The sequence below is a fragment of the Cantharellus anzutake genome, assembly GCF_015039405.1.
Source record: "Cantharellus anzutake strain C23 chromosome Unknown EI90scaffold_87, whole genome shotgun sequence".
In the NCBI taxonomy this organism is placed as follows: domain Eukaryota; kingdom Fungi; phylum Basidiomycota; class Agaricomycetes; order Cantharellales; family Hydnaceae; genus Cantharellus; species Cantharellus anzutake.
The window spans coordinates 280,516-293,981 of NW_024067037.1; the positions used below are offsets into that span (position 1 = coordinate 280,516).

Here is a 13,466-nt window from a genome sequence, read left to right on the forward strand (position 1 = left end):
AGCCTTGAGGCAAACTCTACCATTGCTTCTGCTGATTGAAGCATTCTCCCACTTGCCGAGGTCGATTGGAGCCCGATTTTCCGTTGAACATTGTGTAATAGAATCGTCGCCGTGTGCCAGGCTAAGTGGGCCTGCACGAGTTCAGGATTAAACCACGAGAATGTTTCACTTGGCAGGATTCCACGCGGGTCAGTTGAGTCCGGCATGACACGTTCCATGGCAGAGTGAGCCTCAAGAAGCAATTCGTATCGGGGAAGATCGGGGCGAACTTGACCATCTGAGCCAGGCAGTCCTCCCATCAATACTTGGAATAACGGTCAGAAATGGCTTACCTTTAGTGAGGGGCAAAAAGTTCCTTGTAGCGTGAAGCAGAATTGCCGATCGAGCTTTGAGTTCTATAGCAGAATAATGGGTATCGTACTGAATAGTGCTGGCTTCAATACAAAGAAGAGACAGGAAGAGGAAGTCACTCGCAGATGGTGCGGTTCTAAAAAATAAACTATCGATAGAAGCGCGGTGCTTCAAAAAGTATATCAGAACATCATCCTATTCATACGATCGCGAATCAGTGTAGTACTGACCACAGGCGGCGCAGAAGATGGCAGGCTGGTTCCTAGCGAGATTCCCGCTTCACACATCGTGAGGGAAAACCATAGGTTCACTCGTTCTTCGATATCGATCGGATCCGCCGGGGGAAGTGCTAGAGAAGTCATGTCTCCTGTTTCCGTGTCCTCCATTTCAGCGTCTGTATGCAACCCTGCGCCCACGGCAAACCGCACCGTCGAGGCAATGGTATTATGTGCTTCGACGACGCGACCAGCACGCAAATAATATTGTGCTAGAATAACATTGGCCCACATAAAGTGAACAAGGCGATCTGCGAAGGCGAGAGATTGTTCGCACGATTGGCGGGTTCGATTCAGGAAGAGTTGCTCATGTGCAATCATAGAAGCGCCGCCAATTATTGAACAGGCTCCAAGGTAGATTGCATTAAGAAGGCAAGGGTGAATCGCGGAGGGATGACCGGGAGGAAGACGGAGGCGATAGATGAACCGATGCACATCTACGTAGAAGTGAAATTGACCGCGAGATGGGATAAGGACGCGGACCCTATGAGTCAGGATAAGCGCAAACACGTGGCAGCCATCCTGAAAATGATGACTCACAGGTAATTACTCAACTCAGGCGTCACATCAGCAGTCGGGTGAAGGCGTTGAAGTCCCGCATCCAGAAGGGCACGGGGAATAGTGCTGCCGTATCCCTCTTGGAGCCCAGATTGAAGAATGGTAGATTGACCAGTATATGTTGTGTTTGGTGACTCCGAGAAAAATGGCAAAAACGGCCGGACGAAAGGAGTCCGACCCACTTGTCTCGGCCCTTCCATAAGTCTTTGGATGAGCTCATGCTCTAACAGCGGAGGTCTTCTCGTGAGTTCCTCGAGTCTCTCTTCCAATTCCTGCACACGGCCCTCCATGCGGTCAATTCTTGGACGACGGTCTGGCGGTTCATATCTGCATTGTTTCCCTAGTCTTGCGCATCTAGAGCATTCAGGGTGAATTCCGTCGCATCTCTACCAGCGCAGAGTAATGAGCCAAGAGACAGGAATCGGGGGCAGCACAAACCGTTTTCCTCCTGCGGCATTCAACACAAGCCGTTCCAGGAGGAAGCACACTGGACGATGGAGCTGCCATCCACCAAAAACTTGGAAATTTCCGTCTGCGGGGCGTGTGTAGCGTAGACCACCCAAGTCAGTTACTGACGTCGAAGGAGTATTTCTGCCTTCGGGCGGAGACCAACAAAAAGGATTCGTTAGAGATAGCGACAGTGGGTGGTACGCATGCGTCTATATAAGCCTCGAGTGAGGCGTTGTCATGAGTTTCTGGGTCATCCCCAACAGGAGTCGCATGGACGCGTGGACGCGTCGATCGCATGAAGGCCGCTATGGGCGATGCATATCCAAGATAATTCCAGGGAAAAGGCCGCAAACATAGGAGGAGGCAATGATCAAGTTTGAGGGTCGATTGTCATGAAAAGCATGCACCCGGTTGTAGTCAATTTGAGTTCGTAATTTCGGTGTAACTTGCCTATCATTTGATGGGAAGTTTAAGTGGTTAACGAGATTTGAGGGCACATCCTCGGCGCCATCAAGGAAAAAAAGAAGAGGACTCGCTCCTAGAATTAGCACAAACACATGCCAAGCTTTCCCACCATGGCGACCTAGCTCTCATGTTGGCATCAGAGTCCTTGTACCGACACGGGACTAACACGTGGCAGTCAGCAGTTAGGAGCGCGGCAGGGTTGGCCGTGTTAGCGAGTCGATAGGAGAATTTCATCTGATTCTGCAGCGCCGCGGTGCCGGCGCCCTTGAAACAAGGTTGATTGACCCGACTAGACGACAGTGTCTCATTCCCGGGGGAGAGCGTTGCGATCAGGGCGGAGCATACCTAGTATACCTACTGATCGAGCTCAACCCTCCTTGGGGGATTCAATCCTGACCATCTCGACCTTCTAAATCATGGTGGATGGCACCCGCGCCTTAATGTGTATGAGTGATTGTGACTCAATCAGCATCCCTCAAGCGCGGGCCTTCCCCTAGAGTGTGCGAACTGCACAGCGTTCCGAGGATGCATTGACTTCGGGAATATTGCACACCCTAATTGATACTTGAAAGAGCAGGTACGGGTCAGACCTGCCTCCAGCGTCTACAGTGACTCCTGTCACTTACATAAACGTGTCCCGCTTGTTTAGTTGATCAGGAGGAAGGAATTGTAGGCTGATCGTGCTCACGATCGGATAAGTATATGAAATTGAGCGTGATTCTTGATTTGAAATGCGGGAGGCCCGTTCGGATTTGGTCTTCCAGACCATGGGCGCTTATCAGCAGCAGAGAGGCACCGAAAACAAGGTAGAAGCGGACATGGTGAGATATATTATTCTATCGAAAGATTATCAATTATACATGGGATTTTGTGAGAAGATATCGAGTCCACACTAAGTGCAAAAATGGCACTTTAGAAATGCCCGAAAATGGTAATTACCGTTTGGTACGAACGGAAAACTGAAATCGAACTAAAAAAGCAGATTGTGGGGCCGGACATAGCTGACAGGCCAGGCCCATACAGCCTCTACCTAAATGGTATCATACTCATCACTCTCGAATAGCTGGGGTAGCTTGCGAATAGTGGACTCTATGACGGTGAGACATTCCGTAAGCACGAAGCGGCCCCATAAAAAGTAGCAAGCAGGTGAAAAACGTACGCCAACGTGGATATAGATCAACGAGATCTAGGAGTGTATCGAATAGGGCAGCCAAGCTTCTATCCGTCTGTTCCACGGCCCCCTCAGGTCCAGGGGAGCCACCAGTTGTCAAGCGTTTTATCTCTCGAATAAGTACTTCACATGCCGTATGGTAATACCACTGCATATGTGTCACAGAAAGAAAAAGGAGCAAATCATTTTCGCGAATCCCTCAAAAGTGCTTCCGGAAATCACGTACCACAGAGGTTAAATGTGCCTGGATAGGCATCAGGACCACGCCTCTTCTGACATGCAGTGCAATATTCGCCATGGAATGGGCAGCGTGAGTGACTTGTTCGCTGGCGGCCGCACTTTGACTTCCCGACGTCTGTATATTGAAAAGCAGAATGGTGCAAACATGAAACGACAAGTGCGCTTGTACGAGGTCCGGATTTGCATAAGATACTGCCTCAGTGGGCTGGAGGCCGCAAGGGTCTACAAGTGAAGGCAATTCTGAACGGAGTGTGGAATGCGCTGCGATTAGGGTGTTGTAACGCTGGGAGAAGTCGGACAACGGTCGTCCGTTGGGGCCTGAGGGATGACAGTAAGAGAGGTAGAGAGAGGAGAGATTATTCGATTCACCAATCGGGATGGCGATGAGATTCTTTATTTCGTGAAGGAGGACTGCGGCCTTCGTCTTAATCTCCACTGCGCCGCTCTGAACACCCTTGGTCAATGCAACCTGACCGATGTCCTGACGACAATGGACTCACTGGAATCTGCCGACCGAAAAAGAGAGCCTCAAGAGAAGCGCAATGCTGGGATAGTCCAGCCTCTGAATACATTTACTATTCAAGCGTGAGTGAAAGACGCTCACCTCGCGCGGGGCCGAAGGTGGTAAGCCAGCACCTACGCCTATGGCGGCTTCGCATAGCATGAGGGCATACCAGAGATGGGTTCTCTCCATTCTATCGGTACTATCAGCGGGAGGCATTGCCAGTCCGGTCTGACCCTCGGATGCGTCATGGAGACCTGCACCTACGGCAAAGCGCACCGTAGAGGCAAGGGCGTTGTGCGCTTCAACGACTCGACCTACACGGATATAGTAAGAAACAAGAAGGACGTTCGCCCACATGAAGTCGACCAAGCGATCGGCCATGGCAAGTGATTGTTGGAGGAAATGACGAGTACGGTTGAGAAAAAGAGTCTCATAGGTGGCCATGAATCCACCACCGACATTGCACGCCGCCAGAAAAACAGCATTGAGGAGAGCGGGGTGAACAGCCTGAGCATCAGAGGGCTGGAGACGAATCTTATGAAGGAACCGAGGGATATGAACGTAGAAATGGAATTGACCCCTGAATGGCAGCAATAGCCGCGTGCTTCGCATGACATTGTGAGTAAGTTTATTTGATCAGCTGTAACATGAGTACGGTGGGCTCACAGGTCATCTGCCAGCTCCAGCGGCACCACTTCTGTGACGCGCTGTAGGCCAGCATCTAGCAGGGCACGCGGAACGACACTTCCATAACCCTCTGACATCTCAGAGCCGGTGACCACACCGCCCGAGGAAACCCTCGGGGGTCGCAGTAAAGTGGAAAGAACTGCCTGTGGGCGGGGGTTCGGTCCGTAGAGGGGACATCATCGCGCATAAGCCTACGGATAAGTTCGTGATTGAGTGAGACAGGCCGTCGGGCCAGTTCCCCGATAATGCCTTCCAGCTCTAGAAGTCTTTCCTCCATACGGTCGAGTTGGGGTCGTCGGGCTTCAGGTTCGAAAACGCAATCCTTTCGGAGACGCTGGCACCTGGAGCATGTTGGTCGAACTCCATCACATCTCTACAATTACAGCACAAATGTGAGTCCTAGGGTGCAAAGACAAATTGCAACTAGATATACGTACGGTTTTTCGACGACGGCACTCAAGGCAAGCCTGACCAGGGTGAAGGGAATTCTGATTAGACATATGTTCAGTTTCTGGGTTCTCGTTGACTGATGACTGAAGCAGGCGACTGAAGCTTATGTTGCGCCCCAAGTTCTCTGTTTGATGACGGACATCTGTCGCAGGATTGGTAGCTATTTAAGCTTCACTGGGCGATGTGTCCCCATTGTGGACTCGGGCGGCAGTGCCCCTCGATCGGAATACCTCTATACTGCGGTGAATGAGCATATTGCAGCCGTGATCAATCGGAATGTGTCAATAAGAAGTCCGGTGGGGGCATTTGTGCCAGGGGCTATGAAAATGTTTTGGTGATTTGCCTTCCCAGCCGCTATAACCGACTAAATGATTCGCTAGGCAGCCCATTGTGTAGCCTGCCATAAATGACTTTAGGACGGTTTCACCACTGAGTTTGCGGAACTAGTGGGTTGGGGCAGCAAAAATTCGGCAAGTTCCAAGCGAACAAGCGAACCATACTCCGAACATAACAGCCGGGATGCATCGTGGGAATGTGGCGCATCGATATATCAGCCTGACGTTCGCGCTCTCCGCGCCTCCTCCGAAGCTCCAGGCTCACAGATGCGGATTTTCATTTCTGTTAGATTTTGTCTGTGGCTTTCAGTTTCCATTCACCTTCCTTGTCAACAAACTCAATGGGGGCGCGTTTCACACACCCGAATTAGTTAATTCTGTGATTCATCATTCTCATTTTTGAATCGCGACATCGGTTCGGTATCCATCATCTCCGGTCTCGCTGTGTCTTTCACAAATGCTCGACCGAGGAGCCCCTCCACATACCGCTAATACTGGCACTCATCGGAGGTGTAGCTGTCCACCCCTGTGCCCTGATCCCCAAGCGAAAACTTCCTAGAGCTGTCACCGGCTCGCGAATGGAGAGCTATGTTCATCACGTTTGCTACAATGGCCTTTGTCTTTCTGCCACTGTGCCCCTTACGACTCAGTCTCTCATACAACTCGCTGAGATAGGCAACTTGAAACCATTGTTGCAATGCACCATGGTAACTAGTTGCAGGTAACTAGTAACGTACAGTAAGGTAGTTAGGAGGTCCTGGCCTCCACTTCCTAGTAGCCGAGCTGTAGCCCCGAGCCGATGATGGTCTCAGTTTCCGGAGTGCTCACCGCATTGATGCTTAGAGGCGGAGTGTTTTGGGAACATCACTGGCACAATGGTCCCGCTTGTGAAACACCATGTACGGATCCGAAGACATCGCCGGTTGGAGCACATTCACTGAATGGGCTGTACGGAGTGGGAAGATGCGGCTCACATCAATCTGTTCACTGTGCGAAGCGAGATCTTGTGGCGAAGCATCGGTCGGGACGGATACAAGTTCTTCATTCAACTCTTGCTTAAATCTTTTTGGGTTATAACGCGCCTTTAGCTGTGCCTATGTCAGTGATAGGTTCTGTTTAGCCCCACATCATCCTGTCTGGTACATCAGTCTTTCACACACGCACTCCAGTTTCATCGCGCGGCCTTGCACCGTCTTCATTTGGTCAAATAATTGTTCTTTCTCCTTTTGGAGTGTGTAGTGCACCCTCCATGTGGTTTATCAACCAGGAGCGCTACTTTTTTCACATGAATGAGGATCGATTCCGTCTCCTGCACAATCACTGCGCTTGTCGCTTGGCTTGAATGGCTGGGGTGCATCTGCTTCATCCTCAGGCCTCTTTTCGTGACGCTCACAAGTGCCGGGCATTGAGTCCAATGCTGTTCTTCAATGCAACACGGTGCTGTTCTCCTTTCTTGTCGTGAGCTTCCCCGCCTATCGCGCGGGTGGCGGCGCCGTCCGAAGCATTCCTGATCACTCAAACTAAGTTCCGATCAGTGTGACTCACAAGACCTGATGGGTTTACCGCCAAACCGAGCCCCCCCCTCCTTGTTAACCACTTGCTTGACTGAAGGGCTAAGCGGGGGGATCCCGGAAAGGCCTGTGGCCAACTTACTGCCCCTTCTCAGATGTGAACCGCATGTCGGTCGTGCTTTCCGGGTAATGTCATCCGGTTGCAATCAACGGTCCACTGAATGAGGCCCTCGTCGAATGTCCGCGACCATGTGGGCAATTATTTTTTGATTCCATACTGCCAATGTGCTGATGCCTAGTTCTTTCCGGCTGACATCAAAACATGCTCATGTGCCGCGCCCCCCAACTTATTTTGAATTTTAATCCGATCGATCCAGTTTCAGCCCAGCGGCGTGAGTGGATCAGCCCGTATGATGCTTGGGTCCCATCATTCGAAGTAGTGGTTGCCCTCCGTGTAATGCGACATGCACAGTATGTAACTCCTTTTGGCATTGAGTGAACACGAATACTTATCTTGTTGGCACCATTTCTCTTCCGTGCATGCAGACTCGATATCTAACTAAGCTACTCTACTCTAGCTTCACAGTGTGGCCTTACGTTCCGAGGGTACTGTTGATGAACTATTTCCAACTTGCTGTCCATGTCTTAAGTTGGTTGGACTAAATTGCTTGACGGTTCGTCAATTCAACCCGCGCCCGCAGCGTCACAGGCTCGGCACCTGTGATCAGGACATGGGAAAGCGGGGTGGCTATTTCATTGCTGCAATGCGTTTAAAGTATGAGATTTCTTGGAATATAGGCGTACGCTGTGGCCAAGTTGATGTTGAGTCTATAGTTTCCTTCTTGTTCCTATTTTGGATTACTCGCTGCCACAGTCAGTGCACATCCATAGCGCTTGATTATAAAAACACATGATTGTTGGACCGTGCGACTGAGGTGAATCTGAACTTTGTCCTCTGTTGTGTCTACAACTTTGTAACTAATTCCTGTACACCAGCGCCCGCACGCGGCTCTCTATTATTTTTCTTTTCTCTTCATGCACCAAGGATGGCGGTCTCCGCATTCCAAGCGCTTTGGGCGTGGGCGCCCCGCACAGGGGGCCATCCGGCCGTCATTTAACCCGTGCATCAACACAAAGGGCTTCCCACGTGTTCGTTGGCGCTCCTAGTCATACGGATCGAACAACAACAATGGTAGCAGGTCGAGTGAACATCCCTCTTACATATTCTCACCTCCAAATGTTTCTCGTTTGAATCTTTGATAGGGCCCTGCAATGTCCGCGCCGCGGCCACCATATCTCCCTCGCCGCATTGATAAGTTCCCACTGTTTTGGAAGGTAATTCCCTGCTCTGGTACAGCAGCCTCCCCTCAGATCTCCCACTCTTGAATATACAAGGATCGACTTGTGGGAATATTTGTGAGCGAGATGAATCAAGCCACTTACAAATGGCTCATTCTGAATGGGTGGGATCTGAGTCACTCAAATATATACATACATAATTAGTTTAGCGCTGACGCATTTGATAGCCGCCTCATCACTGCTACATTTGGCGAGTAACTCCGTATTCGTCCAAATCAAATCGGTGAATTATTTCGACAAATTTGGGGCGAGGCTACATATGTCTAAACACTCTAAAACCATATCAATGTGAGCGGCAGAAGCCGAATTTACACGATTTTTGCCGCAAGCCAATTCAATGCCGAGAGTTCCTAAGGAATAACGGACCTTCGATTGCGTGAGTTTTCTATTGCAAGATGTCCACAGGCGGTTGCCACGGCCATCAGGGAGCTGCACGGTTGAGGGCTTCTCTCCCTCTGCTCCTATACTGGGGTCAACGACGAAGCGGCCGACTGCAATTCGTTTGGGTATGCGTTCCTCCGGGTTTCGAATGATGGAGTGATGCGAACAAGGCTTTTCCAGGATTTGCTGGGCATTCTTCTTTTTTTTTTGTTCCGTTATCGGCCATTGTTTTGCCCCCAGTTGATCCTCTTGCCAGACAGGCTGTTGCCTTCGCTATCGTCTGTGGAAGCTGGCTGTGAGCCCTTCGAACCCCGACGCTTCAACCTCCCAGACTCCGTGCCTGATTTGTGCGATATCAAATCTACGTTGGAATTTGGACAGACATGTCGGATGGCTTCGAACCTCAAGGAGAGCTGTTGCTCCCAACCCAGACACTAACCATCCCCCAGTTCACCTTTTCCTCACGCACGGGCATTGAGCTACCACCTATCCCCCCCGTATCACCATTGGCCACAGATTTATTTAGGCAACGAACGACGCAATCCTGTCGTAGCGGTGGTGCGAAGAGCCTGATTAATGCCTCTATCAATGCTCAACAAAGCACTCTATCGACTTCTGCAGGGCCTGGAATCCGAGTGACCGTGCCCCCTATCGATCATATCGGGACTGGGTCGGGTCAGGTTGGGATGAAACGACAGAAACTGCGACCGAAGAAGCCCCTTCAGATCTTCGTCTCACCATCTCCCGAGACGTCGACAGCAGTTGCATCAGAGTTTCCGCTTTCTCTGCGATCGGCCGTGCCTCGCTCCCGTTCTCAATCTCCTACGCCCAAGTTTACATCCCATTCCCAAACCTATTTCAGCAAGTCTGATTCCAAGTCTAAATTGCAAGGGCGCCCCCCGTCCTCTCCCGTCTCGTTCGTCTCGTTCCTCAGCATCAGCTCCCCGTCAGCACCCTCGTCGCCTACTCCCTCTGAGAACGAACTCCGCCGAGCTCGAAGCAGACTCGACAAATTAAAAAGGATTCTGGGTGGAGATGTTCCGGACGAACTTGTGCTCAAAGACGTGAGTGTGGAGAGGTTTGGCCCTATTGTGGAATCGAGGACGCAGGATACAGAGGATTTGGAAATATCCTGTTGTTCTGACAGCATTCCTTTGATGCCTTCTGCCAGCGCATCCATCAAGGGTTGCAGAGAAGCGACAGTATCAAGTGGAAGACCGACGCCGTCAAAGGTTCCTGCGGTCAATGACACCGATCTTTCCAATCAGGCACAGAAAATACGTAAATATGAGATACCGGAGATTGCTGATCTCGGCGTTAGTGGGAGGAAGATGAGCACAAAGGAGAGAAATGAGCTGGTTAGGAGGGTGTCGAAAGTCTCCAAGGTATGCTATTTTACAACTGGGCCACTCAATTATTCCTGACGTTGTGTTGGTTCGCCACAGATTTTTGGAGCGATCCCTCCTTCCGACGTGTGCCAACCAATTTCTAAGTCTAAATCAGCGGACCCGAAAGATGCTCACGATAACGAAAGTTTCATCGAACTTGACTCTGACTCGTACGAGGCCTCTCGATCGAGCCTCTGTTTTAGTCTCTATGCTGACAGCACAACATCCTCGTCGCTACCGACCGCTTCAGATGACGGCAACGTGGATACGGCGACGCTCAATGGGGATGCAACGGCGCAGACACACAAAAATCAGGGGAGCCCTTGTACCCTGGCCTTTTCGGAGGAGTCGTGCATGTTTGTTCTGCGATACCACTGTTTGCGCACTCCTACGCCTACCACCTCGACAGAAACTCAAGTTCCACCGGAAAACTCAGGAGCGACGGTTACGTACATGGGAAATGAGCGGTTTCCTTGGCCCTCCAAGGCTCCGTCACCCGAGCCTTTCGCTGCATATAGTATTCATTCCAATCCACACAAACACCAAACTGTGGAGACGGTGCTTTCTTCGCGTGGGAGAGATTACCATGGGCGATCTCTCTCGGCCGCTTCAGTTCTCGTCCCAACAATTTCTGCCAATATTGACTCCGACTCCTATGCCCCTACTCCCGAACCCCAGCCACGTCTCAGGTGCCGAGGAGCAACGACTATAGGCCCATGCGAACCTCAATCTGTGGGAACGATGCCCACAATACGAGCACATCCATCATCGTCGAGGAAAAATTACCAACAGCATGGGCGATCATCCTCAACCCCTATAACGCAGGTCCCAACAATTTCCGCTGGCCTTGAGCCGGATGCTGGTGCCTCTGCTCCTAAATCCCTATCCTGCCTTCAACGTCAAGGAACGTTCATTGGCCCATGCTCAGCGCCAGTCGATTTCCCGCCACAGAGACACATCAAACAAGCTTCGTCCTCTGTGACTGTCGTAGAGGGCGATTCTCCAGTGTCTCGTGAACAGTTTAAAGAATTTCAAGTGAGAAGGAGACGAGCTGCGAAGCTCATGAAGTTCTTTGGAGAGCCTGTGAACTTGACGTACGACCATGTCTCCGATTTGTCGTCTCGCTTCGCCAGTGTAGCTGTTCGCCAAAGCGCGGTAGATGCTAAGGCTGCGACTACTTTGCTGGAGAGACGAAAACTTGATCCAACGACAGCAGTAGCGACCAAGGCTGACATCAATGTGTCGCTTTTAAAGAGACGAGGCACTACAGCAACCAATGGTGTTTACTTAGACGTGAGCGCAAGCTCGAACGCAAGAATAGGCACAAGAGGGGTTGATCCCGAATGCACACCTCTCGGAAGAATACCTGATCACCAAGACCTTCCACCCCGCCCGCGCCCAAGCGGTGGAGTGGGTAAAGCAAGGAAGAAAAGCGCAGTGATGGTGATTGATACAACCAAACAGGCGACTCCTGAGACGTATGAAAGGGCGCTCGCAATTCTTCGGAATATGTAATGTAGTGGTCTTCGCCCTGGTGGATCTAAATACGCATTCTTTTCTTCAAGTTGGCATCTATAATTTGATTTCATCACCTTTCACTTCCTGCCACATAGTGCATTATAATTCGTTCGTCTGCATTCAATGCCCATTCCAGGTTGTGTTTTTTACCATCTGTCTCCATCACATTCGCTCTCCTCAGCGTTTCTCCAGTTCAATGCCCGGCCCCCCCATTTTCCTAATCTCCCATTACTTCGTCTTTAGGTGTTGGCGCTTGACTGCACAACACCCATGCAAATGCATGTATTTGGATCATGCCCAATAACTTCTTTTTTTCGGACCCTGATTTACGCATTTGTGACATATCTACCTTCCGTTCATCATGTCTAATCCCAGGTATTCTCTGACGTGTCGCTATTTCTGGCATCGACATTGAAAATCAAATTGAGTTGGGATCCGGAAGCATCCATTACGCGTCCCATTAGCTTGCGCGTTCTTGAAGTAACCTCACACCATTAACTGCCTGTTGTCCACCCTGCGTGTTGCCCATTATGGTTAGCCTGCAGTTTTGTTAGGGCATCCCAGCTAATACCTGACGCGTCATGGTGATTTCTAACCAGTCGATTATGGAACTCAACGGAGGGTCCGTTGTGGCCATGACGGGAAAGAACTGCGTTGCGATTGCTTCAGATTTGAGATTAGGGAACCAGGCTCTGACGATTGCGACGAATTTTGAGAAGGTCCCTGATTCTATCTCCGTCTAATTCTTTTCGAGGCCACGTCAGACTCATTACCCCTAGGTATTCCCTGTTACAGATCGTATATACGTCGGGTTACCCGGTTTGGCGACGGACGTTCTAACGCTGTGGGCTTATCCATACGCTGGCTCTATGGGCGACTGATATATACCTCTATTTCAGGAAGGAACGCTTACGCTATCGCGTAAACATGTACACCATTAAGGAGGGACGTGAAATCGAACCACAAACCTTCGCACACCTCGTCAGCTCGACGCTTTATGAACGAAGGCATGTGGCGATGACTCTGTTCTCTGCACACTTTATTTACACATACAACCCGCTGTAGATTTGGGCCGTATTACATAGAGCCTATCATTGCTGGCCTGACCAAGCCCTCAGAGGGCAGTAGGCCATACATTGCCGGAACGGATTTGATTGGGTGCTTGACTCTCCCCAAGGATTTTGTTGTTGCCGGGACGGCAGCTGACAAGCTGTTTGGAACAGCGGAGTCTTTGTGGGAACCTGATCTTGTATGTTCCCCCTTTCGATCCCTTCGTTATCACATTCGCTTACTTCCACGTTTCGGTCCCGACTCTCGATACAGGAACCGGAGGATCTCTTTGAGACCATTTCACAAACACTCCTCAATGCTGTTGACCGTGATGCATTCTCCGGTTGGGGGGCTATAGTACACATCATGTGAGTCTTTACCTGCTCGTTATCGGTTCAGCTAAGTTAGCCCCGTCCCAGAACACCAGAGAAGATTATCACTCGAACGCTTAAGGGACGAATGGACTGAGGGGTGTATAGTTCCGTGTACAACTATGCGAATAATCATATATCAGGTTTAAACGGCTGGATTGCAGGCACGAAAGCTTCGTGATCTGGCAAGCATTGGGCAGTGGCGCACGTCGTGGCCTTCAGCAAGAGGATGATGGTGCTCGTTTGATGCATTCTCCAGGGTCGGAAATCCCGCCAAGCCTCGTTTCTTTACACAGGCAGCCCCTACCGATCAGTGAAATCTCGCATTGGCCTCGGATGCATGTCAGCTTCCATTGGTGAACAATTCCTGTCGAGGTTCCTCAGACAGGATCCTCAGCTTT

General features: G+C 50.6%; 5 protein-coding genes across 5 annotated transcripts; 2 read left to right on the plus strand and 3 right to left on the minus strand.

The window, feature by feature from the left end:
* Window positions 1-353: 353 nt before the first annotated feature.
* Window positions 354-1,054, minus strand: EI90DRAFT_2627445 (uncharacterized protein). Its single transcript, XM_039053353.1, has 3 exons — window positions 582-1,054; window positions 475-499; window positions 354-420 (listed from the first exon to the last, which is right to left on the minus strand). The coding sequence occupies exons 1-2, from the start codon at window positions 945-947 to the stop codon at window positions 488-490; spliced, it is 378 nt and encodes a 125-aa protein (XP_038910187.1). The 5' UTR covers window positions 948-1,054; the 3' UTR covers window positions 354-420; window positions 475-487.
* Window positions 1,055-2,982: 1,928 nt separating this feature from the next.
* On the minus strand, window positions 2,983-5,451 carry EI90DRAFT_3081670 (uncharacterized protein). Its single transcript, XM_039061954.1, is given in 10 exon segments — window positions 2,983-3,188; window positions 3,259-3,418; window positions 3,497-3,828; window positions 3,880-3,955; window positions 4,011-4,055; window positions 4,115-4,619; window positions 4,682-4,813; window positions 4,843-5,075; window positions 5,140-5,202; window positions 5,217-5,451. 9 exon segments carry the CDS (start codon window positions 5,200-5,202, stop codon window positions 3,130-3,132), a joined length of 1,605 nt encoding a protein of 534 aa, XP_038910188.1. The 5' UTR covers window positions 5,217-5,451; the 3' UTR covers window positions 2,983-3,129.
* Window positions 5,452-5,975: 524 nt separating this feature from the next.
* Window positions 5,976-7,166, minus strand: EI90DRAFT_3020713 (uncharacterized protein; the record flags this gene model as incomplete). The annotated part of the gene is made up of 5 exons (XM_039057539.1): window positions 5,976-6,212; window positions 6,462-6,581; window positions 6,648-6,732; window positions 6,881-6,994; window positions 7,141-7,166. 5 exons carry the CDS (start codon window positions 7,164-7,166, stop codon window positions 5,976-5,978), a joined length of 582 nt encoding a protein of 193 aa, XP_038910189.1.
* Window positions 7,167-8,737: 1,571 nt separating this feature from the next.
* EI90DRAFT_3081674 (uncharacterized protein) lies at window positions 8,738-12,034 on the plus strand. The gene is given in 4 exon segments (XM_039061955.1): window positions 8,738-8,863; window positions 8,919-10,123; window positions 10,184-11,709; window positions 11,720-12,034. 2 exon segments carry the CDS (start codon window positions 9,122-9,124, stop codon window positions 11,639-11,641), a joined length of 2,460 nt encoding a protein of 819 aa, XP_038910190.1. The 5' UTR covers window positions 8,738-8,863; window positions 8,919-9,121; the 3' UTR covers window positions 11,642-11,709; window positions 11,720-12,034.
* Window positions 12,035-12,249: 215 nt separating this feature from the next.
* Window positions 12,250-13,162, plus strand: EI90DRAFT_3147223 (20S proteasome subunit beta 3; the record flags this gene model as incomplete). Its single annotated transcript, XM_039065509.1, has 6 exons — window positions 12,250-12,363; window positions 12,424-12,488; window positions 12,544-12,651; window positions 12,710-12,893; window positions 12,968-13,062; window positions 13,114-13,162. 6 exons carry the CDS (start codon window positions 12,250-12,252, stop codon window positions 13,160-13,162), a joined length of 615 nt encoding a protein of 204 aa, XP_038910191.1.
* Between the last annotated feature and the right edge of the window lie 304 nt (window positions 13,163-13,466).